The following is a 24,430-nucleotide window of genomic DNA, read 5'->3' on the forward strand; positions in this document are numbered from 1 at the left end:
CTCCCTTCTATCCCTGGTGTGTTCCCCAACTTGCCTGCTGCTTCCTGACCATTTAAAATGGCTCTGGTGGCAGCGGAGCAAGGCTTAAGCAGCCGCTGGAGGTCCCCGCAGCCCTGGTGCGTGTGCGTGCGTTCATTTGCGTCCTGCAGCCAATAGGATGCTGTGGGCAGCAGAACATGGAGACTCCCTAACCCCCCACCTAAGAGCCGCTGCTGGAGGGGATGCCCCAGGTAACCCCCCTACCCCACCCCCAACCCTCTCCTGCCCCAGACTCCATCCCAGAGCCTGCAGCCCCCTGGATCCTGCCCCCAGACTCCTTCCCGGGGCTGCAGCCCCCTGGATCCTGCCCCCAGACTCCTTCCCAGAGTCTGCACTCAGCCCAGAGTCTGCACCTTGCCCCCCCTCCCGCACCACAATCCTCTGCCCCCGCTCAGAGCCTGCACCCAGTACCCAAATTCCCTCCCAGAGCCTAAGGCGGGTGGGAGAAGGAGGGAGCTTAAGTGGGGGAGGGGACATTCTGGGCACCACCAAAATTTCTGGAATAATAAAGAGATTCTGCCGCCCCGCTGGGGTTACTAGACTGAGATGATTCTGATGTCGTCGTTTTGGGTTTGTGAGGAGAATTGAAAGGTTCTAACTTGCCTTTGAAGAGCCAAACACTTGTCACTAATAGGCAGCAAGGATTAGAGGAGACTTCATATTTATCCTAGTCCTCTTGGGAAGGTTTGCACAGTCATTGAAAGAAAGTAGCTGGCTACAATAATAGAAGAGCACAGCTGAGGTTTGTCTAGGAAGGCTCCCGATGTGGAAACTGCATGTCCAACCCCAGTAAATCTTTTTATTCTCAGAAACCCAGATCCTCATGAAAAGCTTTGAAACGAACCTGCAGCCTCTGCGTGCTGCATTCCAGGAGACACTGCAGCTTTACGACAAGGTACAGGGTGGGATGAAGAAATGCAATAAACTGAAAATACCTGATGTTGTGCCAACATGCTCGCTAGGAGCCCTACCTGTTGGTGGAATTACTGAGCCTGTTAACTCTTGCGGTGATGAGCCTCAGAATGGCTGCAAACTATTTCTCGATGCACGGATTAGCCTAGACTAGAGGAACATGTCAAGTAGTGGGTTTAATTCCTTCCCGCCAAGCCTGCTCACATGACGTTACAATGTGGTTTATGTAGACTGGGCCTGCCATAACTGATTGTCATATGAGTGGGCCGTCCTGGGTCCATTTAGTCCTGCATCCTCTCTCTGACAGTGACCATGTCAGATGCTTCAGAGCACGGTATACAACTCTGTAATAGATGTGGGATACTCTGTCTTGTAAATCGTCCCTGTATGGAGCTGTGGAAGATAACGAGCCTTCACTCTGCATTGTGTTTAAGCAACAAGTTGCCAGAGGCAGTTTATTCGAGCAATATTGCAAGGGAAGACAGCATAAGCGAATCTTCAAATATATATACCTTTCTGTTACATATAACATTAAACAATTACTTCCCTGCCCACTCAGTTCCCATCGGACACTGTCTTATCTCAAGGTTCTCACTGAGGTCAGCATTCCACTCTTATCTTGGAGAGAGAGACAGAGAGGCGAACGCAGCGTCTCTTCCAGCTCTCGCATTAGCAGGAGTCAGAGTGAACCAGACTCTTGCTCTGCGACTGACACACCCTGAAATGGCCACCCAAATCCCCTCTCCCTTAGACATATGGCCTAAGGCTGTGTCTACACTGGCATGTTTTGTTGCCAAAACCTGCCTTTGGGTGGCAAACCAGTGAGAGTGTTTACACCACAATGTGACTTTTGTCCCAGCAGGGAAACGTCCAGTTTTGGCAACAAAAAAACTTCCAGCCCTGGGGGAGAATTTTTTCTTTCCTCTTCCCTTTGTTGTCAATAAAGACCCAGTGTGGATTCTATTGTTTGTTTTGTCTGGAGAACTGGCTTCCGCCAGGGTCCCACCATGTCCCGCTCAGTGTTTTGTGATCTCTGCTGCCCCTCCCCTTTCGAAGCTCTGGGAAGTGTCTGAGAGCTGAGTGAGCTGCTCCCTTTGGGGAACAAACAAAGAGTAAATCATTAGAAGCTCCTGTTCTGCCCTGCTAGGAACCCAGCAGCAGGCAGGCGGCTGCTGCAGGGGGACGCTGGAGAGACGGCTGTGCTGCTCTGATGTCCCTCAGCACGGAGACTCGGAGCTGCTCATGCCGCTGCTCCCGGCAGCTGAAGAGGCTCTGGGAGAACTTGGCGAGAATCCCAAGAAGCGCAGGGATCAGCTCTGCCTTCCCACAGGACTGCACTGTGGGATGCTTACCCACAATGCTTTGCTCTATCTGTTGACAGCGGAGCTAGCAATGTGAAATGTCGACAATGGGAGGCAGAAAAACCGGTTTGATCAGTTTTCGCTTTTGCATGTCGACAGCCCTTTTGTCGCCAACCCTTCCCAGTGCAGACCCAGCCTGAGTCTTGAGAAAAGGAGGCTGAGGGGGGACCTGATAACAGAAGTCACTGTGAACTCTGCCCCCAAGGTTGAGATGCAGACTAACATGGAACACTTAAACCGCAGTTTGTGTGTGAGGGGAAACTGAGGTACAAAGGTTTTGACTTGCACAAGTCCCCAAGGGTAGCAGAGGCAGCAGTAGGCCTGAAGTGTTTTCTAGGCGCTGGGGCTGTGCACACCCATGTGGTAGAGAACCGTAGAATTCTAGAACTGGAAGGAACCTCGAGATCAAGTCCAGTGCCCCTGTCCTCGTGGCAGGACCAAGCACCATCTAGATCATCCCTAGTTTAAAGATCATCCCTAATTTGCATACCAGCTTGGCTAGCTCTTTGGGATCCTTTAAAACTAAAATTCAATACAGCAGAAAACGGAAGATCATAACGATCTTAATGACGAAACTGATCCTGAAATGCACTGAACCGGTGGCCACTGGTCTGACCAGAATTCAAATAGCTTACTCAGCTCTTAGTCTTTTCGTAAGTACGCTGTCCGATTCCTTACTGCGCTCTCTCCATAGCTGACCTCGCACAAAGAATCCACAGAGGAGGAACTTCTCCAGGTAAAAACCATGCTTGCCAACACTTTCAGCTGGATGAAAACGGAACTGGACTCCAGAGCTGTCAAGAACAATGCTGATGTCGCAACAGCTACGGACAGTCCATCCCCTCAGCTCAAGTCCCTGCATGACAACGAGACGCTCTATCTCTTGAAACATTACTCAGAATCACTGGTGAGAATGGTCCAGAAAAAACTTGATGACTGTGTTAAACCAGAATGACCCACCAGGGAGAAGAGTCAAGGGCATGTTTTATGGCAATGCAGAGCCGGAAAGACCACAACGCTGTTCTGGGCCCCCGTGTGACTCCTGCGGAGTCAGACCTTTTAGGTCGATGTGTTTTAACTGTTGTCTTCGGCACTGGTTTGGTTTATTTAGTTGGTCTTGGGTTTGTGTGTGTGTGTAAATTGTCTTTTCATGACCTCAGCAAACAGTCCTGAGCAGTAGCCGAACAAGGGCTGTTTTAGAAGAAAACACTCGGACTGTTAGAGAGGGCTGAGGTGCCGCCGATACGTTTGGATCTGTATTTTAAGTTGCTTTGGCAATAGTATTTCTGTTTTTAGACCCCTGCCCTTTCAAGATGTCTTTAAAATAAATGTGTTTGTACTTGAAGGACTGCGTCTCCCATCGCTTCATACATTGAATACGTTTTAAAGGGGCCATGATTAGAATATCTCCTCTGACTCATGCCTGACATTTCCCTGTGACTCACATCACAGCGTATTGGTCTGTTATACGTGTCGGCTTTGGGGAAACAGCCCTGGTAGCTTGAGGGCATTGGAAGAACCCTAATGGCAAAATTGACCTTTTACCTCTACCTGGCTGGTTCAAATCCAGCCTAAGTTAAGCCTGGAAGCCCAGCGGAAGACTGCCCAGAAGCATAAGGATTGCCTATTGTGCTTTTCCTTCCCCCACAGATCGCCAGCGCTTTAGAGGTCAGGATCATTGTCCCCATTTGACAGGGAAACTGAGGCACGGTGATAGGGCGAGACCGCCAGTCATCTAGAACACCAAAAGTAGCTTCATTTTAGAGGGGGAAACAGGCACAGAAAGGCAGTGACTTGTCTAAAGCTGCACAGCGGGTCAGTGGCAGAGTTAAGACCATACATTTCCCAAAGCTTCTGCAAGAGAGGTTAGAGTAGCCGTGACCAGTCACTGCCCATGCTCCATCCGTCAGCAGGACAAGTGGCGCTTCGACCCTTACCCTCGCTGTGGGATCCGAAGGGGTCTCGGGCAGCCAGGGCTGGAGTATAGAGCTCCGTGTACAATCCAGAGGACGTTGTGAAGACAGAACGTTAATTGGGTTCAAAAAAGAGCTGGATGAATTCACAGAGGGTAGGTCCATCAATACTCATGGGCCTCGGTGGGTAGGCATGGTGTTCCTAGCCTCTGTTAGGCTAAATGGATTATGGGAGGGATTTCTTGATGGTTCCCTGTTCTGTTCCCTCCCTCTGGGGCACCTGGCACCGAGGATAAGGGTCAAAGTGCCACTTGTCCTGCTGATTGATGGAGCAATGCTGAACTCCGCATACAGCCCGGGGCCAGCGGGAAGTCCTGCCGACTCCGGGTTGCACACAGGTGCCTGCTTTGAAAGGCACCAGAGTCCCCAGCAGGGGCTTTTGTGCATTTCAAAGCCATGGAGCCCGGGGTCAGCAGATATTGGATGCTTCTCAGATTGTCGACTTGTCTTTAATATCCCTGGGAGTGGGGCTGGAGCGTTATCGAATCGTCGTAGAACGGCTAAGATTTCTTGCGGTTACACGACTGTTCGATTCCACACTAACATCCCGGCAAGGTGCACGCTGATTGCACGCCGCATTGAGAGTCCAGTCGGAGCGTTGCCACGGTTCAATCTGCACCCCCTGCGAATTCTCGGTACGCAGGGAGAAAAACTAGCCTGTCCCAGAAGCTCGTCTTGGTCCCAGCAACCTTGCGGCCCGCTGAGAGGGAGAAGAGTCACTAGCCTTGGTTGCCCATCACTGCTGTACGGAACAACTCCTTTGCTGGGAGGTAGTACGGTCTAGTGGATAATTGGGAAACCGAATTATACTCCTGACTCTGCCTCTTGATCCTTAGGAAGGTCTCTCCCCTCTCCCCAGCCCTGTGCCTGAGTTTTCTCCTCTGCACAATATTTTATGAATCTACAGATGAAATTTCTATTAGAACTAAACCATGTTCTTATTCCACTGCCCAGAGTGTAGCCTGGCTGGGATCTGTTAGCTTCCTGGGTTCACCAGCCAACACTCATTGCCTGCTCCTCTGGCCGGTCTCCGATTGATATCAAAGGAAATAAATCTCTTTTAAACAGACCCACATTTTCATAGCCCTCTGCCACGGTTTTGCTTGGTGCTTTGATTTGAATAAACCTGTTTCCATGGACAGCTTTGCCAGCAGTTTGATTTTTATGGATTTGCCCTTTATTTGACTAACAAACCTCCCAAGAGAGACCTCCAGCTGGTGTGTTCCTGGCCGGCTGAGGCTGACTAGGGTGATCTTTTGTCTTGGCGTCTCTCCTGCAAATCGAATAGTTCTGACGGGAACTCCTGGAAGCACCTTCCAAGGCAGAAGGGGCCAAAATGATCGTCTCGTCTGAGCCCCTGTGGAACCCAGGGATCCTGCCTCTGGTTATGGTCCTAGAGCTCATTTCACGGCTCTGTCCAAACCGAGGGAGGCCCTGCTTGCTCTACAAACAAAGGGCTTGTCCACACAAGCCAGGATGTGAATCAGCTGCTGCGGTGCAGGGAAGATCTGGGTGGGTGGCTTGGAACCCTGACTGTTATGAGGGCCGCCTGGGCGGGCTTGGAGTCACTGATTCGTGTGTTGGCAGGGAGGCCCCGTCTCAGTTCCCAGCTGTCCCAAGTGGTCTGAGCAGGAAACGGATTTCTCCAGACATGACTAGCACCTGCCACGGACTCTAGACGGGCTGGAAGGAAACAAACCAGAGGAGGGGTGTAAGTTGAGGAGCGGTGCTTATGGGCACCAGCCTCGGCTGTTTCTTTCCTTGGTGAGAGAGGGTGGGGTGTGGTGCATAGAGCCAGGAGTCTGGGGGCTGGGACTCCTGGGTACTATTGCCAGCTCTGGAAGAGGTGTGGGGTCTAGTGGTTAGAGATGGGGGGGCTGGGAGCCAGGACCCCTGGATTCTATCCCCAGCTCTGGGAGAGGAGTAGGAGGGTCTAGTGGTTAGAGCAGGGGGGCTGGGAGCCAGGACCCCTTGATTCTATCCCCAGCTCTGGGAGAGGAGTGGGGTCTAGTGGTTAGAGATGGGGGGGCTGGGAGCCAGGACCCCTGGATTCTATCCCCAGCTCTGGGAGAGGAGTAGGAGGGTCTAGTGGTTATAGCAGGGGGGCTGGGAGCCAGGACCCCTTGATTCTATCCCCAGCTCTGGGAGAGGAGTGGGGTCTAGTGGTTGGCAAACGAGTGGGAGTGTGAACTCTTGGGTCCTGTTAGCTCGACCGAGTCAGTTCCCCGCTCTGTGCCTCAGTTTCTCTGCTCTGCCACAGGCTCCCTGTGTGACCTGGGCCTAGACCCTTCCCGGTTTTCGGATGCCTGACTTGTATGGATTTCCCGTACCTTGGAGAAACTGGGCCTTTGCCTCTGTTCTGCATCTGCACCAGAGCCGCCCTGCCGCGCTTTGCAAGGCAGGTATGAGGGGAACGTCACTGAGTACTGCAAAGCGCTCAAAGGCTGTAGAGTCAGGCGGGTCCCTTCGATGTGCAGTTCACGAGGCCTCTCCATCACCCACGCAGTTTGAACCCGCTTTCCCTCGGAGCCTGCTGCCCAAGGCCAGGTAACCGTCAGCGATCCTGCCTGGGGCCGGCGCAGTAGATTTGCATGAAGAGGATGGAAGGTTTTATTTTGTTGGCAGCGAAGAGCGCGGCGCATGCAAAGAACGAGGCGGCGTGTTCCTGGCCCACTTGGGCAATTCAAATCCTCGCTGCCTCAGCGTCTATATAAACGCCCGCACGCTCACCCTGTCCTGCCGGGCTGGCGGGTAAGTGGCGGCTTCTCGGAGAGGGTGCTGCTGGGTCTGTTTCTTTGGCCAGCTGTGTAGGCCTAGTGCTCTGGGCATCATTCTGGTAGCCAGCGAGTTTTCACGTCTAATCCTGCTGCGCTGTAGCCACAGTCATACCTGGGGAAACTGAGGCATGCCCATTCAAAGGGGGGGGGACATGTAGGGAAGCACCCTGTGGCAGGGAAACAGCATGTCTTGGTATTAGACGCTGCTGGCTTTGTTCCTTTGTTCTGCACGGAAGGGTGGGGTCTAGCGGAGCCTGGGTCCTATTAACTCCATCGAGGGTCCAATGCCCGTCGCTGCCTCAGTTTCTCTACTGGTAAAATGAAGACGGTGCCTCCCAGGGGGGAGCACGCAGCCTCCGTGGCTCTTTGAAGAGGCCTGGCGCTCTTCGGCCGCTTCTCCATCCCAAGGCCCCGTGTTGCTGCTGCCGGTACCGAAAGCGTTCCCAGTTCTTACTCCCTGGCATCCCTGTTCCGCCTGGCCCTGGGGTGTCACCCAGGGACATCAGAGCGGGCTGGAGGGGTGCTGGAACGGTCCACGGGGCTGCTGAGACCTCGCCTGGCTGAGCCTGTCGTTGCATGCGCCATGCCAAAGGCTTTCCTGGTGAAAAGGCGCCGGGCAGCCGTGCTGGGGTCCCAGGACTGGGGAGAGCTCTCGGACCAGCTCCGGGGCGACGCCTATATCCCAGGTAGGTGCCTAGTTTATTACCCTAGGCGGAGCAGAGGTGGGTTCCAGTTACTCTAGGGCCCGGGCCACCACGCGGGGGAAAGGGGCTGGATTCACAGCCCTGATGTTCTCTGCTAAACCTCCAAGAGCCCAGCCCAGAGAATCGCACCTGCGTGGTCTCTCTGGGGCGGAAGGGAACCGTCTCCCTGGCCAGGCAGGGACAACAGCGCTGGCTTCTGTGACCTCCCAGCAGGACCCCCAGCCAGCCTGTGCGGGGCCCAGCCAGCCTTGGGCTGGATTCAAACCACTGGCCAAGAGGGAAGATTTGTCCCAGCCTGGGCCATCCAACTCCCTCCCGTGTAAGGGCCACAGTGTCCCAGTCGTGGGACCGCGGGGCCTGGCTGTCTCGGTGTGCGGGCGCAGAGCGGCCTCGCCCTCTGCCCCTTTGCCGGGTGTGGTCACAGCCCTGAGGCGAGGCAGCAGGAAGCCTCTTCCCCAGCTTCTGTCCCCCAATGGCCCATCAGGCCTCCCCCCGATTCCCCCACCTGGCCTGCCTCAGAGTCGGATTCCCACCCGGCTTGGGGCAAGTCCCAGGCTGTGTGTTTCGACCTCCAGACGGCAGCCTGCACGTGGGCCCCTCCGCCTCGGGGGCGCTGCTGGAAGACAAGACGCGTCCCTGGGACGGACCAGGTCGGAAGAGCTCCCCCAAGGCCAGCGCAAACCTGCCGCCCCCTGATCCTGCCACGGAAGACCTGCGAGCGAAGGTAAAGGGGATGGGGGTCCGGGCAGGGCTCCTGGGTTCTGTTCCTGATGGGGGGGGGGTGAGCAGGGCGCCAGCCAGTGATTGGACAGGAGGGGGGGACGGGGAGTCCGGACTCCTGGGTTCTGTTCCTGATGGGGGGGGGGGGGGAGCAGGGCGCTAGCCCGTGATTGGATGGGAGGGGGGACGGGGAGTCCGGACTCCTGGGTTCTATGCTTAGCTCTGGGGATGGGGTTTGAGCAGATGAAGAGGGATCTGGACTCCTGGACTCTGTTCCTGGCTCCCACAGGTGAGTGGGGTCTAGTGGGTAAGAGGGGGGAGGCTGGGGGTCAGCACTGTAGGGCACCTGAAAATTTGGGGCACCGCTGGGTCCTAAAGTCCACCTACCCGCCTCTTCCTGTCCCTGCTCTGTGGCTCTGCTTCCTCCAGAGCGCACCTAGGTCACTTACAAGTGACACAGCCTGGGAGCTCTTAGCAGCACAGCCAACCTGTGACTGAGCCATTCGAGGGCCAGGAAGCCATTCAAGAGGCATTGGCCACCCCTAGGTCCAGATGGTCAGGTCCTGAAGTTACCGGGCCAGTCAACAGGGCCTGAGTTTAAAATCGGCTTTACAACGATTTCGTTTGTGTGTTGCTGACGATTACAAACAATCACAGCTCAAAAACCGTCGTCCCTTCCCGGGTCATCCCCTCCCGGCTGCTGATGGGCACGAGGGCACCCATTTAATAGTCCTGCGTCGGGCCCCACGCATCCTAAGGACAGCCCTGCAGTCAGGACTCGGGGCTTTGTCTCCAGCTGGGATGTCTAAGGGGTTGGCTGAGAGGAGGGGAGACTAGTGGTTAGGGTGGGGGGCTGGGAGTCAGGATGCCTGGGTTCTCTTCTCAGCTCTGAGGAGTGGAACACGGAGGATAAGGAGAAACACTGAGGTTTGGGGGCACCCAGAGCCCCTGGCCTGGTGGGTAAGGGAAAGCGGGGGGCACCCAGGGCCCCTGGCCGGGGGAGGGAAGGGACATAGAGGGCACCCAGATTTCTAAGCTGCCAAGCGACACTGCTCAGCTGCCTGGCTCAGCAGCTCGGGAGCATGGCTGGTCCATCCCTTGCTCCATCCCTTGGCAGGGGAAAGGCCCCTCGGGACCCGGTGACTTCCCCTGCCCCGTGTGCAGCAAGGCCTTCCCCCTGCAGCGCATGCTGACCCGCCACCTCAAGTGCCACAGCGCGGTGAAGCGGCACGTCTGCCAGTTCTGCGCCAAGGGCTTCAACGACACCTTCGACCTCAAGCGGCACACGCGGACGCACACCGGTGAGGCCGGGGCTGCTCTCGGGGCGCAGGCGATCCAAGGGGCGGGCTCTTTGGCTCACCCCCCCCCATTCCCCCCAGAGCCAGGTCCCTGATACTCAGACCCCCCCTCCCCCTGCCCGCGTGTGTGACCTGGACCCCCAGGGCAGGTGAGGGGAGTTAGCTGGAATGGCAGGAAAAGGCAGCCCCAGGGGCATTGTGGGAAAGCATTGGAGGACCGTGCTGTGGGAACATTTTAAGGGGGGGGGGGGCTGAAATCCAGCCCCCTTAGCCGTTTATTCCTCTGTTCCCGGCTGAAGCAGGACAGAGGCCAGGAGCCTGGGGGTGCTAAAGTCCCCCCCCCTCCTCCCCAGTTCTTGTGATCAGCACCCAGGTAAACAGCCTGTGTCCACATGGCCCAGGGGGCAGGTTAGATCCCCAGTGAGTCCAGGGTTAAAGCACCAGCCCAGGCAGATCTTGGTGTGTAGACAGGACTGGGCCGAGGTCCAAAGCAGGGACTTAGGCAGGGGACTCGGGCTCCTGCGTCTCTCTGCCCCCTGCCTTGCTGAGGGCCCCACCAGGCCCTGACCTCTCAGGTGTGACTGCCCCCTCCCTGCAGGCATCCGGCCCTACCGCTGCCACGTCTGCGCCAAGGCCTTCACCCAGCGCTGCTCCCTGGAGTCCCACCTCCGCAAGCTGCACGGGCTGCAGCAGAGCTACGGCTACCGCGAGCGGCGCGCCAAGCTCTTCGTGTGCGAGGAGTGCGGCTTCGCCTGCGCCGCCGGCGAGGAGTACCACGCCCACCTGCGGCGGCTGCACCCCGCCAGCGCCCTGCTGCGCACGCGCCTCCGCCCACCGGGCCCCGCCGCCCTCCGCGTCCTCCTCTACCCCCGCGCCTACTACGCCTGAGGCTGGGCCCGGCGCCGCGGGGCGAGGCCGGCTTGTTCCTGGCAGCCCAGCCCTTCTGGGGCCAAGAGGGGCATTTCCAGCGATTCACGAGCGGAAGGCTAGACGGGGGCCCTGTGCTCAGCCTCTCCGGCCGGTGGGGAACCCTGGCTCTGCCCGGAGCTGGTTCCTGTTTGGAGAGCTTAGAAAAACAGTCGTCCCTGCCAGCCTGAGCCTGAAGGCGTCATCACCGCGCACAGGGCCTGACTCGCTCCCTGCGGGGAGGGAGTGAAACCTGCACCGCTCTCCTCTACGTGTGGCAAGCGCCAGCTTCCAGGCCTCCACTGGTGTTGGCCCCTGGTGCGACCAACAAGTCCCCAGTTACCTGATTTCTGTTCCCAGGGCAAGTCTCCTGCTTGTGCTCCGTGGGCCTCTCCCTGTCTGTCAGGGGCCTCAACTCCCATTTACCTGTAGGACCAGGGCCAGTGGGCACCCCGCTGGCAGGGCTTCCGGGGAGGGGCTCAGTTTCCCTGCATTCCCCCATTTCCTGGTCCTCCATGCTACCCCCCCCCTCCCACCTCGCATGTCCTCTGGCCCTTCCTACTGCAGCACAGCTGAGCTAAAGCAGCTTCTAGCCGCTACCGTCCCTGTGGTCTGGGGGCACTGTGAGCAGAGCCCTCCCAGCTACCGCACCGTCACACGGCTGCCCTGGGTGCTGTGGGAGGCCCCATGGCACTTTCCCTGACTGCCGTATGAACAGGACAATCCCCCATGCGCGGGTGAGCCAGTGGGACCCCGGGCCGGCAGCTGCAGAGAAGCAGAGTGACACTGCAGCCTGCTCTGCCCTGCCAGCATCTGCCTGGCAGCGTGTCCAGTGGGCTTGAGGGAAGGGTGCACGGGGGTGGGGAGGGGCAGGGCAGAGCCTGGGCTGGGGGAAGGACAGGAGCACACACTCGTGGGCCAGCTGCTGGGCGCTGGCTGGACTGCAGCACTGCTCAGGTGCTGCTGGCCTGCGAGCTGTGAGCTTGATCCTCTGCTACGCGGCCTGTTTGCCAGTCCTTGCACAGGCGCCCTGGCCTCCCTGCGCTGCAGCCTCCCGCTGTGGGCTGGCCTCCCTGCAACACAGGCTGAGTGTTCTCTAAAACCAGAGCCAAGGGCTCGACTTCCTGCTGCAGGGCTTCATGCTGGTCCCTAATCAGGAGCAGGAGCTGGGTGGTGGGAGCCAGGGCCATCCTTACAGGGTGTGGGGGCCACGACAACCCACCCCAGACCCCACTGCTCCTACCTCCCCCAAACCCACATGAATGGGGGTCTGGGGCCAGCCGCAAGGGTCGCTCTTGGGAGCAACACAACCCTTCACCCAGACAAAAGCTTCCCCAGCTGATCTGAGGGGCCGGGGCGAGGCCGAGAGCCCATCCTGGACACTTCAGCTTTTCAGGCCCTGGTGCCGTATTCCGGGGACCGGGCCGTGACTTTTTTCTGATTTTATGGCGCTGTGTTTCTCCCCCAGGGGCCTGAAGCTCTTTTCAGGTCCTGAGTTTAGCCCTATTCTTTGAGCCCTCCCACCTGAGTTAGGTGGGGCTATGCTGAAAGGCTATGTCTACATGGCTTCTTGCCTGAGAAATATGCAAATGAGGCTAAGATTTGCATACCTAATGAGCCATCATTTTTGCAGAAGAGGCTCTTGCGCCAGAAGGAGCTGTCTGCACTGCCCCTTCTTGCGCAAGAAACCCCTTTTACGCAATGCCGTTCTTCCCGAAAATAATCGGCATAGGGGCATTGCGCAAGAGGGGTTCCACGCTTAGCCTCATTTGCATATTTCTCACGCAAGAAGGCGCAAGTGTAGACACAGCCACGGTGTCATTCCCTGCTCCGACAAACCCATGGGAGCTCTGACCCAGCCAGTGCACTGAAACGGGCATGTCATGGTGGAAGTGGGGCCTGGTAGCCCCCCGAGTACATGCCCGGGCTTCTGGCCAAGACACCACGCAGGTGGCTGTTCCATGTGTGCGAGCTGGATCAAAGCTGGCGGATACGGCTGCCTGCGCGGGAATTACGGCGCGTTCCCCTCACTTCCGAAAGCCCGTACCTGCGTTGCGTTAGGGGCTGCTCGTCAGCCTAGGATCAGTATCCCAGAGGCAGGCCCCTGTTGTGAAGACACGAGCTCCAGCTGGCTCAATTTCACAGATGCACACGCGGGCGTGATTAAAAAAATGGAACCTTTTTATTCACAAACATACAGCGATGAAATGACCCCAGCGCGGCAGGGAACAGCCTGTGTGGTCCTGGTGATGTCAGCTCTCAAACAGCCCCTTCATTCAGTCCAGCGGTGGCCACAGTGGGGGGCGGTGCACACGTAATACAGCCTCATGGCATCCTAGAGAACAGAGAATGTGAGCATGACCCTCCGGCTGCCGGCTAGCGGAGGGCGCAGGGATCCCTGGACTCCGAGGCCAGCCAGCTGGACCCTCTGTGATCTAGTGACCTCGGGCTGGCCCAGGCAAGGGGACTGCGTTAACTCCTCCCACACCAGGAATCATAGCCACATGGCCCAGCAGGATTCAAACATCGACGGCGCTGCCGCTGCCATGGCCCTTGTGCTGTTCAAGGGATGCCCTGTTCCCAGCCTGAGCGGCTCTTGCTTCACCTTCAGCCACAGACACGTTAGCCCAGCAACACTCAGGGCGGCAGGAATGAAATTCGCGATCAACGGACTCAAAAGAGCCCCCAGCGTGTGAATTCATTGTTCTGTTTCCGACTGTGCTGCAGAGTCCTAGTGGGACAGCAGGCCGGGACTGTACTTAACGTATTAGTCCCACAGTTACTGTATCAGCTACAATTGGTTAATAATAGTAAAAGCATCTTGACTGGTTAATTAAAGCACAGCGATTAACACGAACTGCAGCGAGACACATTAAGCACCATTTGCGGCCTGCCCACCTGGCTCTGAGTCTGACGGTGATGCCTGGCTCTGCCTTGCTGGAGGGCCCGTTATTCGTCCTCACGGATGGAGCTCACATCACCCTTCACCGTCTCCTCCTTAGGCTAAACAGACCGAGCGCCCAGTGACACTCAGCAGCTGCAGCCTAGCGATCGGGCAGGTTCTCTGACCCTTCCTGTGGCATCTCTCTCGCCCCCTCCAGTTCATCACCAACCTTCTCGAATTGCAGGCGCCTGCAGGCCCAACACCGCGCTCTCCACTCCGACTCCAGCGTCCCATTTATGCACCCCAAAGGCAGCATTAGCCCTCCTGGCCACAGCATCTGTCCCACTGGGAGCGCCTGTTCAGCTCATTCCCCCTGGGCCCGCAAAGCTATTTGTCACCATTTCCCAGGATAGCCCCCCCTGCTCTGCCTGTTCTTCGGGCCCAGCTGGATACGTGTAATTGTATTCAAGTGCGTGAGGATTACAGGGGTCCCCTGGGGACCTTCCTAGCTCACCAAGGCGCAGCTAAGGCCTCTCTCTCACCAGTGTCCCTAATCACTGCAAAGCGCAGGTACCAACGCCAGGCCCAGGGCTGGGTGTCTACATGCATATTCCCCGCTGAGGTCGGCAGCTTGGGGCTCTGCACCAGGAGAGAAACCGGTTTGTCCCAGCAAGAGCTGTTATGTAGCTGTCTGCCTGGGCGGTGATGACTGTGTGGTTCATGCTGAGCCCCCGTTTATAGTCTGGGAATATGCTACTCGAGCAGGCGCCAGGCAGGGCAACACTTGCAATACAGGGTCAGCCTGTGGGCGAGGGCCGCCAATGAACGGTCACTAAAGACGAACTCCACCGCGGAGGGACGCAGGCTTGTTCGCCGAAGAGCCGCCAACCTGGCTGTGACACACGGGGAGGGTTCCCGGTGAGCGTTCTTGGTGAAGCTGTGGCTGTAGGATGTCTCATGGGTCCTTTTCTCTATCCCTTGATGCTGCTCTGCGTAAATAAACTTGCTCTTGCGTTCGAGAGGCAGATCTAGCGCTGTGGGGTCACTGACACGCTGCACTGTACTGGGGGGAGGAGCTGGGAATTCCACCAGCACCAGTGGGTTGGATAGCGCAGGCTGCAGTGTCTGTTAACCTGCAGACCCACAGTAGGGTCTGCGTCGGCCTGGGAGCGTGGGGGGAAGCTGGGCCCCAGCAGGCACAGACTAAGGCTTCCTCATGCGAAGGGCAGCTGGTGACGAGGTGCCCACAACCAGACTAACCCATCCCTCCCTGGGACGCAGCCTAGCCCATCCAGCTCCAACGCCCAGCCGCCGGCTCCTGTTGGTGCTTTGAAACCCTGCCCCGGGGGCCCACGACAGGCAAGTGCATGGAAATCAGACCCTCAGTGTGGACTACGTCACTGCGCCGGGAAGCAGACCCCTCACCTCAGCCCTTGCGCTGTGAGACTGGAAGAACACCGCTTCTTTGTGTCCGCACCTGCAAAGGAGAGAAGCCAGCGTCGCATCAGACAGGACGTCAGCTCGCAGGGCTGGAGTGACAACGTGGGGATTTTCCCTTCTTTTGTATGAGCCGACGTGAGTCTGTGCTGCAGGTATACGGAGTGTGCCTCAGTTTCCCTGGGTGCTGCACCGCTGTCTAGGTTTTGCAGGGGCTGCCGCAGCTGCCTGGACGTGAGCTATAGCCAGCCCTTTGTAACCTGAGCCCCAGGGGGAGGCTGTGACTAGAAGGGGGATGTTACCAGATGATTCTGGATTCAGATGAGAAAAAGACGGAGAGAAAGGTCAGGGGAGGTGCAACAAGAGCATCGGGGCCAGGCAGCGGGAAGTGGGTCAGTCTTGGCTGGCTGTGGGCTCGGGGGAAGGCCAGAGTCATGGCTCTGGGCTGCCTGCCTCCCCCCCCCCCCCCCCCCCCAAGATGGGCTTTACTGAAGGTTCCCGTGTTCTGTGCTAACAAGCTCTGTTCTATGCTGCGCCCCTGTCGACTAACCCGCCTCCCCTTCTGCACACTGGCTGAGCCGCTGCTGATGCAGGGCCCTCTGGCTTCCCCAGCCACCCTGCCGGAGTGGACTCGGAGGCTGACTGCTCCGAGGCCAGCCCTGAGGAGCTCCGAGCTGGGGAAGCCACTTGCCCTGGTGACAGCGTGCTCAGGGAGCAGGCACTGCCCGGAGCCCTGCCTGGCTGCAGACCAAGCCGTTCATAGAATCATAGAGCTGGAAGAGACCTCAGGAGGCATCAAGTCCAGCCCCCTGCCCAAGGCAGGACCAATCCCAACTCAATCAACCTGGCTGGGGCTTTGTCAAGCCGAGACTTAAACACCTCTAGGGAAAGAGATTCCACCCCCTCCCTAGGGAACCCAGCCCAGGGCTTCCCCACCCTCCTAGGGAAAGAGTTTTCTAATATCCAACCTCAACCTTCCCCATTGTAACTTGAATCATTGCTCCTTGTTCTGCATCTGTCACTACTGAGAACAGCCTCTCTCCAGCCTCTTTGGAACCTCCCTTCAGGAAGTTGAAGGCTGCTATCAAATCCCCCCTCACTCTTCTCTTCCACAGACTAAACAGACCCAGATCCCTCAGTCTCTCCTCATAGGTCATGTGCTCCAGCCCCCTAATCATTTTGGTTGCCCCCCGCTGGACCCTCTCCAATGTGTCCACGTCCTTTCTATAGTGAGGGGCCCAGAACTGGACACAATATTCCGGATGTGGCCTCACCAAAGCTGAATAAAGAGGAATAATCAATTCTCTTGGAGCTGCTGGCAATGCTCCTCCTAATGCCCCCTAATATGACATTTGCCTTCTTAGCTACAATGGCGCCCTGTTGACTCATCTCCAGTTTTCCATCCACTAATTCCCAGGTCCTTTTTTCTGAGCCTTGTGCCCATAGTGCAGGGCAGCCGGCACCGGGGTGCTGCTTGGGAAGAGCCAGCCAAGCCTCTGAGTCTTGTGGCTGAACACGCGATGTTTTCACTAACTGGGATTATTGCAGCTGTGCCTAAAGCCCAGGTGAGATCGGGCCCGCGGTGCCAGGTGCTGTTCAGACTGAGCGGCAGACAGGTCCTGCCCCAAGCTACTTAGCCTGCAAGTGGGCTAACCCGGCACTAATGTAATTGAATTCAAGGGCGTGAGGGTCACAGGGGTCACCCAAGAGAGCCACCAAGGCACAGCTAAAGGCCCCTCTCTCACCCGCATCCACAATCGCTGCAAAGCGCAGGTACCAACGCCAGGCCTGGGTGTCTACATGCAAATTCCCTGCGGAGGTCGGCAGCCTGGGGCTCCGCACCAGGAGAGAAACCGGTTTGTCTCAGCAAGCGCTGTTATCTAGCTGCCTGCCTGGGCGGTGAGGACTCATGAAAGACCCCCATTTACAGCCTGGGAAAACACTAATCCAGTGATCGCAGCGTCTCCCGGGGAGACCCCGGGCAGGGAAACACTTGCACATGGGGTCAGCCTGTGGGCGAGTGCGGCCAATGGACTGTCACTAAAGAAACTCCACAGCAGAGGGACGCACCGGGCTGGCCTGAACTAGGCTTCCAGGGCTCAGGCTGCAGGGCAGATATGCAGGCCCCGGCAGGGGATTTAGGAAAACTGGAAGGGGCAGGATCCAGAGGAGAATGGCTGGAGGGAGTCCAGGCAACAGGCTGTGTCTACACTGAACAGCGGCAGCACTTTGAACCGGAAGTGTGGCCACGGTGCAAGAGCGGGGCGAGAGCGCTGTGTGTAAACCACCTCTGCTAAGGGAGCAGCTAAGAGGGGAGGAAGGGAGGGTGTGTGTGTGCGTGTGTGCGTGCGCGCATTCAAATAATCCCCCCTGCTATTAAAATGGGGCAGGGAGGTTGAGGCTCTTACTGACATTTGGACACTAGGGATGTAAAATCCCATTTAATTGATTAACCAGTTAAACATTGTTTAACCAGTTAACCAATTAAAGGGGGGATCGGGGAGAGACTGCTGCAGCCCAGTGGGGCTGGAGTGGTCCCCCCCCTCCCGCCCACGGACAAAAGCTGCTCTGGTTGGAGCAGCCCCTACCTGTAGCGCGTCACCCGGGTCGGGCCTGCCATGGACAGGGGCTACTCCAGATGGGTAGAGCAGCCCCTGCCTATAGTGGGCTCTGTGGGGCTGGAGCAGCCCTCTGCCTGGGACAGGTGGGGACTGCTCTAGGCCTCACCATTTAACCCTTCACATCCCTCCTGGAGCCACAAGCTACTAGTTCCTAGGGCCCTTCAATGATCACAGGAAGGGAGGCTCTGTAGCTAACGTTTCATCTGAGAAAGCGCACCCCTAGCTGTACGGAGTGGCCATCCCTCCCTGCTGATCTGCACACTGGAGCCTGCTGCGGCTGGGCTCCTCCTTGGAGGTTGGCCTTGGAGAACGGGCAGGACAGAAGCTAGAGGCTTCCCGATCAGTGACTGTGCTAGTTTACCTTCAGACTCTTGGAAATCTGCGCGTCAGAACGAACCAACTAATGTCACAGAGGGGAAGCTTCCCAAGCACTTAATGGCTAGAAACGTCTGCAGGCTCTGAAGGGTTAACACTCACTTCTGACACGGGTGATCCTCTGTCCGGGGCAAAGTTGGGTCCTGGGAAACGTCGGCGATGATTTGTGTCAACTCGCTGCAATGAAAACAGACCTGTTCTAAGAATCAGACTGAGGCGCTGTCGTAAGGGCAGCCAGGTGCATGATAATCATCCTGCTCCACCCATGGGTCCTGGGTCAAGACCACACCTTCCGGCTGCACTACAGCAAGCGTACAGGAAAGACATGCAGGCCTGACTTAAAGGCTCTAAGTGATGCAAATCCACCTGGGCCTTAGGCTAGTTGTCCCAATGGTTAATTACCTTCCTTACAAAATATGCATTTTATTTCTAGTCTGATTTTGTCTAGCTTCAGTCGCCAGTCATTGGGTGCTGTTATAAGAGCTCTCTGTCCCCTTTAAGGGCAATTGCACCTATATCCCCCTCCACAGCGTGGCACCAACTCGCAGGTTCCTGGACATTGCTTTTCTTGGTATCTCCCCCTCCTGTGCAGGGTATTTCCAAGCCCAGCACATCCCCACCGTCCCCCTACCTTCCGCAGACAGCCAGGCCTGCTTGCTTCCTGCAGAAACTGAGAACGGTGCAAGTGCCAGGTGTTTAAGTGACCCACACAGCACTTCCTAAGGAAGCCTTGTGTAGTCACAAGGTGAAAGCACTACAGAGAAAACATGACAACTACACAAGAACCAACACAGTAACAAGCAGACCAGCAACCTCCTATCCGTATGTGCCATGGATTCTGGCCTGGGACTGCTTCAAAGCTGCAAAAGGGATCTCTTTTGCAGTAACAACTCAGAACTAACGACTAACAACCTCAGCTCAGAAGTAACACCCAGTGCTCTCTAAGCTACGTCCTTCCAGCCCCTCCCTAACAACAAGAGCTCCCCATGGACCAGGAAGATCCCCCCCCCCATTTAAAACAAGGCTATTTACCCCCAAATCCTTTGTCTGTTGACCCATGCAGAATCCAGGCTGAACTAGTGTATGCGCACCTCTGCGGGGGCTGGCTTCAAAGCCCTGCTAACCGCAGGAATGACATTAGCATCCCCACAGCTACTGCCAGTCTCCACGTGACAGACAACTGCATTTTTAACACAACACACCTCACAGGTCTTAAACATAATTCACTAGTGTTTATCGGCATTCCAGAAGGTTTGTCCAGGATACTGCTACCTCCCTCACACTGCATCAGAAATCTCTTCCCTACGTAGGGACTCTCAGAACAGACTACCTCTTAACCATCTCTTGGACAGGCTAGAACGGCTGCTTGAGTCTCTCCCAAGAAAGCTGGTTTTCCACCCCTGGGATCTGGCCTGTAGCTTGTTTTCTGAACTGACCTTTCCCCCTTTGATAAATAACGAGGCACAGCTTTGATCCCTTTCACTCGGGGATCTCCGAGTGCTTCTCCACAGATCCGCTGACAGATGGGGCTGCCCCCATTTAATACAGGGAGAAAACCTGAATTAAGAGGTGAAGGGACCAGCCTAACATTACACAGCATGGCGACTCTAGAGAGAATCCAAGAGTCCTGACACTCCTTCCCCGGCTCTAACTGTCAGACCGCACTCGCACCCAGAGCCACGAATAGCTCCCAGCCTCATTTCTAACAACTACCCCACGCTCACTCCCAAAGCCAAGACTGAAGGTGAGAACACCCTTTATCATTTAGCCCATTAATTTTCAGTCCCATGCTTCCTTGGTTTACCAGGAGTAATCATAACACAATTCTTACACCGTATTAATAAGGCAGATTAATAAACTCATTTAGTCTGTCTTCCTTTTACATCTTTTCTTGTTAACATTTGTTATAAATTAGCACATTTTATAAACCTTTATTCACTGTCCCGGTTATGCCTACAACTGGGATAGGCCTACTAGCCCCGGTTACAGTGCCAGCCTCAGCTGTGATCACTATACCACACTCTCCCACGAGAGGTGTGTTTAGTCAAAGCTATTTGGTAATAGGTGGGGAGGAAGGGAGAGTCAGCAGCAGCTCAGAATTGCCCCAGACTTTGTTCAGCACCAGTTAATATAGGTCATCTCATACTCACTCCACTTCATGCGTGATCTTATTGACATAGATGCAACTGTTGTCAGCTTCCTGCTGGTAATCACAGTTTCGACACTGGGGAGGGAAAGAGAGAGAGAAATAAAATGCACCCTAGGATGGGGATTTCCAAGTAGAAGTTGCTACCTTAGTACAATACGTTCAGTCTCGCTAATAAAACCTCCTCACACAAGAAATCCAGGGCTAGGTCTTCACAGCACTGTTAGCCCAGAGCACTATACTTGACCTAGCTCAGGGCAAGCAAGCCACAAGCTACCCACGTTCTGGGTCCTCACGGTGTCTGCAGTCACCAGTGTGTGTCTGGGACAGACCCCAGGGTTCATCACGCTGGGATGCTCTTGGATTCTTTCCTAGTCAATTGCATGAACTGCAGGAGAACCAGTGTGTCCTTCACAGGAGAATTATGGGAAGGGCACTGGAAGACTATCAGCAGGTTCCAACCCAAGTGAAAGCAGAGCCCAGCTCTAGCATCCCCTCTCCAGCCAGGCCAGTTAGCCTGGACTAAACACATTTCCAGACCTAGGTCAGAGGTTTTTCTGCATAGATGATAAGGGAAAGTTGGGGCTAAAGACTGGGGAAGAGCCCAGGAGAACAATGACAATATATCCGTGGTGACAGGAAATCTCTAGTTAAACTTCTATTTTAAATGTAACCCTGAAACTGCGGCAAAACAGAAAGCATGGCATTTTAGCTCACACCTATGTGGAGAAGGGAGTGTCCTAGTTTGATTCCTTATTCCTGCACAGACAGACGCTGGGACAGAAGAACAAAGAGCACAATGCCTCAATCTAGTGTTGCTGTTGACAGCATGAGGTTCACTACCTATCTGGCTACTCTTAACACACCCACTGCTGTGATAGCTGGATACCCATATCAGAGGGGAAAGCTATCCTCAGCCAGAAGGAAAAGGGGGCAGGGAATTGTAAAATGAAGAGGAAGAGCCAGTAAGAATCAGAAAAAACATCTCCCCAAATATATACCATTTCCTGATAGTTGTTTAATGAGCCCCAATTAACCCTTATATGCTCAGTCCTGGAAGGGAAGCATGGGATTCATTCCCATAGCATGCTCCAGCTGACAACAAACCCCATGAGTGCGTCTGACGTTAAACCCTGGAATCTTTTAAAGTGGTTCCTCCCCCCCCACACCCCGGAGCAGCTAAGACAAGCCAAAATCAGCCTTTGCCTCAGTTTATTGAAAGGGAGAGGAGGCTAACAGCTGAGTCAGTCTGAAATTGGGTCAACTCTGCTACAGTCAATGAGCTCAGAGCAGGGCTGAATTAGGCCTTGGTCATTGGAAACTTACCGCATAGAGCAGGATTCTGTTTTCCTTGTCTTCCTTGGGGTACAGCATGTTGTTGCTATTACAGATACAAAGGACAGCAATAAGAAGAGAAGTCCCTGCAGATGATAGATTTCCCTAGTTTTTTATATTAGACCCTGGGAGGCAAAAATCCCCTCCCTATTTTTACTGCAGCTACAATATGGGTTTGTTATTGTAGGGTGCCTTGTGGGTTGTAGGACAGTGCACCCTGGCTTGTTTCTATTGATTCTCTTACCAGGTTACACACACTCAGGTTTAAACAATGAGAAGTCCTGTGGCACCTTACAGACTAACAGATTTATTGGAGCATAAGCTTTTGTAAGCACAGACCCACTTCGTCAGTTGCAGGGGTCTTTGTCCATGAAAGCTGATGCTCCAATAAATCTGTTAGTCTAGAAGGTGCCACAGGACTTCTTGTTGTTTATGCAGATTCATATTAACACGGCTACCCCTGCGATACCTGACACTCAGGTATGTGATCACAGGGCCTGGCACACTAGGAGCAGGTCACTGCAGAGTCAAGGAACCAAGTTACCTCGGAGGGTCTCTTGCTCCCAGCCACAAGGGCAAAACCCTCCTTCGGCTCAGGGAGAAAGCAAGCCCGGAATGCTCCTGGACCAGGCCCTGCACCTGGCCCCTGCCACCTCCCCCGAGGTGCTTTGCTCCCGCCTGAGCGGGGAGCGACCAGAGGGGGCCCGGGCGCCTGCGGGAGATGGGGGCGGGCGGGGGGGGGGCCCAGGAGGCGAGGACCCTGGAGGGGAAGCTCATTGGGGGGGCTCAAAGGAGACGGGGGGACAAGGTCGGGGGGGGTCCGGGACCCGGGGGGGGGTTACAAGTAACCTGGAGGCGCAGCCGAGACCCTGCGAGGGAAAGGGGGGGGCCGGGCCCAGGGGAGGGCGGCGGGGGGGAGCGAGAAGAGACGTGGGGGGGGGGGCCTGGCCCTGGGGGGGGGCTGGGCCCAGGGGAGGGCGGCGGGGGGGGGGCGAGAAGAGACGTGGGGGGGGGCCTGGGCCCAGGGGAGGGCGGCGGGGGGGTCGCGGGGGCCGGGCTGGGGGGGGGGCGAGAAGAGACGTGGGGGGGGGTCGCGGGGGCCGGGCTGGGGGGGGGGGTCGAGAAGAGACGTGGGGGGGGCCTGGCCCCGGGGGGGGGGGCTGGGCCCAGGGGAGGGCGGCGGGGGGGTCGCGGGGGCCGGGCTGGGGGGGGCGAGAAGAGACGTGGGGGGGGCCTGGCCCCGGGGGGGGGGGGCTGGGCCCAGGGGAGGGCGGCGGGGGGGTCGCGGGGGCCGGGCTGGGGGGGGCGAGAAGAGACGTGGGGGGGGCCTGGCCCCGGGGGGGGGGACTGGGCCCAGGGGAGGGCGGCGGGGGGGTCGCGGGGGCCGGGCTGGGGGGGGGGGCGAGAAGAGACGTGGGGGGGGCTGTGGCAGGAGGCTGGGTCCGGGGGGGGGAACAGCCCCGCCCCCGCGCTCACCACTCCTGGCAGAAGCGGATCCCCACGAAGCCCGGCTCGTAGGTCCCATCCGCCTCCATGGCAACCGCGCCTCAGGGTGCGCACTGCGCATGCTCACCACCCGTTCCGGCTGGGCCTTGTCGCCTTTGCGCAGGCGCAGCACAGCCGCTCCGCTACGGGCCGCCGGCGGGGACAAGAGAGGCTCGAAGGCGGTTGTGGCCTGAGCTTGGGGCTTCCCCCAGCTGCATGGCGCCGTGCCTGTGCCGGCCAGTGATGTCATCAGCTGGTCAGGCTGCCTGGTGAGGTCATCGCCCAAGTGATGATGCCTGTGTGGCTCTGACATCAGCACTGGGATGCCACGTCGCAGTGTGAAGTCATCACTGCCGTGATGTTGTCACCGCTGTGATGTCACCACCCCAGTGTGATGTCATCACATCCACAATGTAATTGTCCCAGTGTGATGTCATCACCTGGTGATGCAATAGTGAGCTAGCTCATGATGAGGGAAGCAGGGATTGGCCACTGGGGATCGGAAAAGCCTCTCAAGAACGAATTCTTGAAAGTATTTGTTAGCAATGACCTGGAGGCCAATATGAAACCCCGCTGTGGCGGGGACCCAATGCTGGCAGAGGGGGATTAATGCTGAGAGGAGGGGAGGGACACAGAGCCACCCGGCTCCTCGGGAAGCTGGACCCATTCACAGAATGTAACCCGAGGGGACATGGGTGCTCAGCAGACAAATGGAATCTCAGTGAGGGGCCCAGCCCTTAGCTAACGACACAAAACAGCTCAGACAGGAGCCTGGTCCGAGGTCCCACACGGCCACCTCGCTCTGTGCTCTGTTGAGTGAGGCTTTCTCCACCCACGATTCCCTTTCCCTTCTGACTCGCGTGTCCTCGCTTTCTACGCACGGCTTTGCCGGGGCAGGAGCCAACGCGTCCAACCCCTGAGCTTTGCCAAGACTTCCGAAGAGGCCAAGCCAGGCTGAGCGGTGGAACTGGGCAGGCAGCTGGGTGGATGCCTCGCTGTCCAGGAGGAGGCTGAGTCACTCACCTGGCTCCAGGCAAGATTCTCAGACTAAAGGGCTTGCAGTGAGTTTCCAGCATCTATATTTAGGCACCTAAATAAGTAGCCTGGGACTCCAAGGTGAGTGGGGGCAGAGCCTTGTGGAAAGCTAATTTGCTCCCCTGTCTCCCAGAGGCTTGGGCTGGTAAATTCATTCCAGACCCTAAGGGGCTTATTTGGGCCCCAGAGAAGTGCCTAACACAGATAAAGGCCGGGTGAGTAGGACTAGGGGTAGGTGGGTAGATGATGCATGTGGGTATGGGGGTAAATGGATGGTGTGTCAGTATGGGTGTGGATACATAGATCTCTGGGTGGGTGGGTACAGCAATAGAGAGATGATGGGGGGTATGATGGTTGATAGATTAGTGTGGTGGGTGGGTATGAGGTTAGATACATGATGGGTAAATGGGTGAATGGATCTG

General features: G+C 56.7%; 3 protein-coding genes across 5 annotated transcripts in view; 2 read left to right on the plus strand and 1 right to left on the minus strand.

Annotated features, from left to right (window-relative positions):
• WDR62 (WD repeat domain 62) overlaps positions 1-3,674 on the plus strand; it is a 57,400-nt gene extending 53,726 nt beyond the window's left edge. For all 3 annotated transcript variants that reach the window (XM_075915152.1, XM_075915151.1, XM_025188859.2), the window contains exons 29-30: positions 849-934; positions 3,007-3,674. In XM_075915152.1, coding sequence (XP_075771267.1) covers positions 849-934; positions 3,007-3,267 — 347 coding nt within the window. In that variant the 3' untranslated portion in view covers positions 3,268-3,674. The remainder of the gene's footprint in view (positions 1-848; positions 935-3,006) is intronic.
• Positions 3,675-5,635: 1,961 nt separating this feature from the next.
• Positions 5,636-11,220, plus strand: OVOL3 (ovo like zinc finger 3). The gene is made up of 5 exons (XM_075915357.1): positions 5,636-5,996; positions 6,546-7,748; positions 8,342-8,490; positions 9,604-9,787; positions 10,383-11,220. The coding sequence occupies exons 2-5, from the start codon at positions 7,646-7,648 to the stop codon at positions 10,670-10,672; spliced, it is 726 nt and encodes a 241-aa protein (XP_075771472.1). The 5' UTR covers positions 5,636-5,996; positions 6,546-7,645; the 3' UTR covers positions 10,673-11,220.
• Positions 11,221-12,850: 1,630 nt separating this feature from the next.
• On the minus strand, positions 12,851-23,110 carry POLR2I (RNA polymerase II subunit I). Its single transcript, XM_075915244.1, has 6 exons — positions 22,965-23,110; positions 21,480-21,534; positions 20,158-20,231; positions 18,110-18,184; positions 15,000-15,051; positions 12,851-13,025 (listed from the first exon to the last, which is right to left on the minus strand). The coding sequence occupies exons 1-6, from the start codon at positions 23,021-23,023 to the stop codon at positions 12,963-12,965; spliced, it is 378 nt and encodes a 125-aa protein (XP_075771359.1). The 5' UTR covers positions 23,024-23,110; the 3' UTR covers positions 12,851-12,962.
• Between the last annotated feature and the right edge of the window lie 1,320 nt (positions 23,111-24,430).

Source organism: Pelodiscus sinensis, unplaced genomic scaffold (assembly GCF_049634645.1).
Source record: "Pelodiscus sinensis isolate JC-2024 unplaced genomic scaffold, ASM4963464v1 ctg34, whole genome shotgun sequence".
NCBI lineage: Eukaryota > Metazoa > Chordata > Testudines > Trionychidae > Pelodiscus > Pelodiscus sinensis.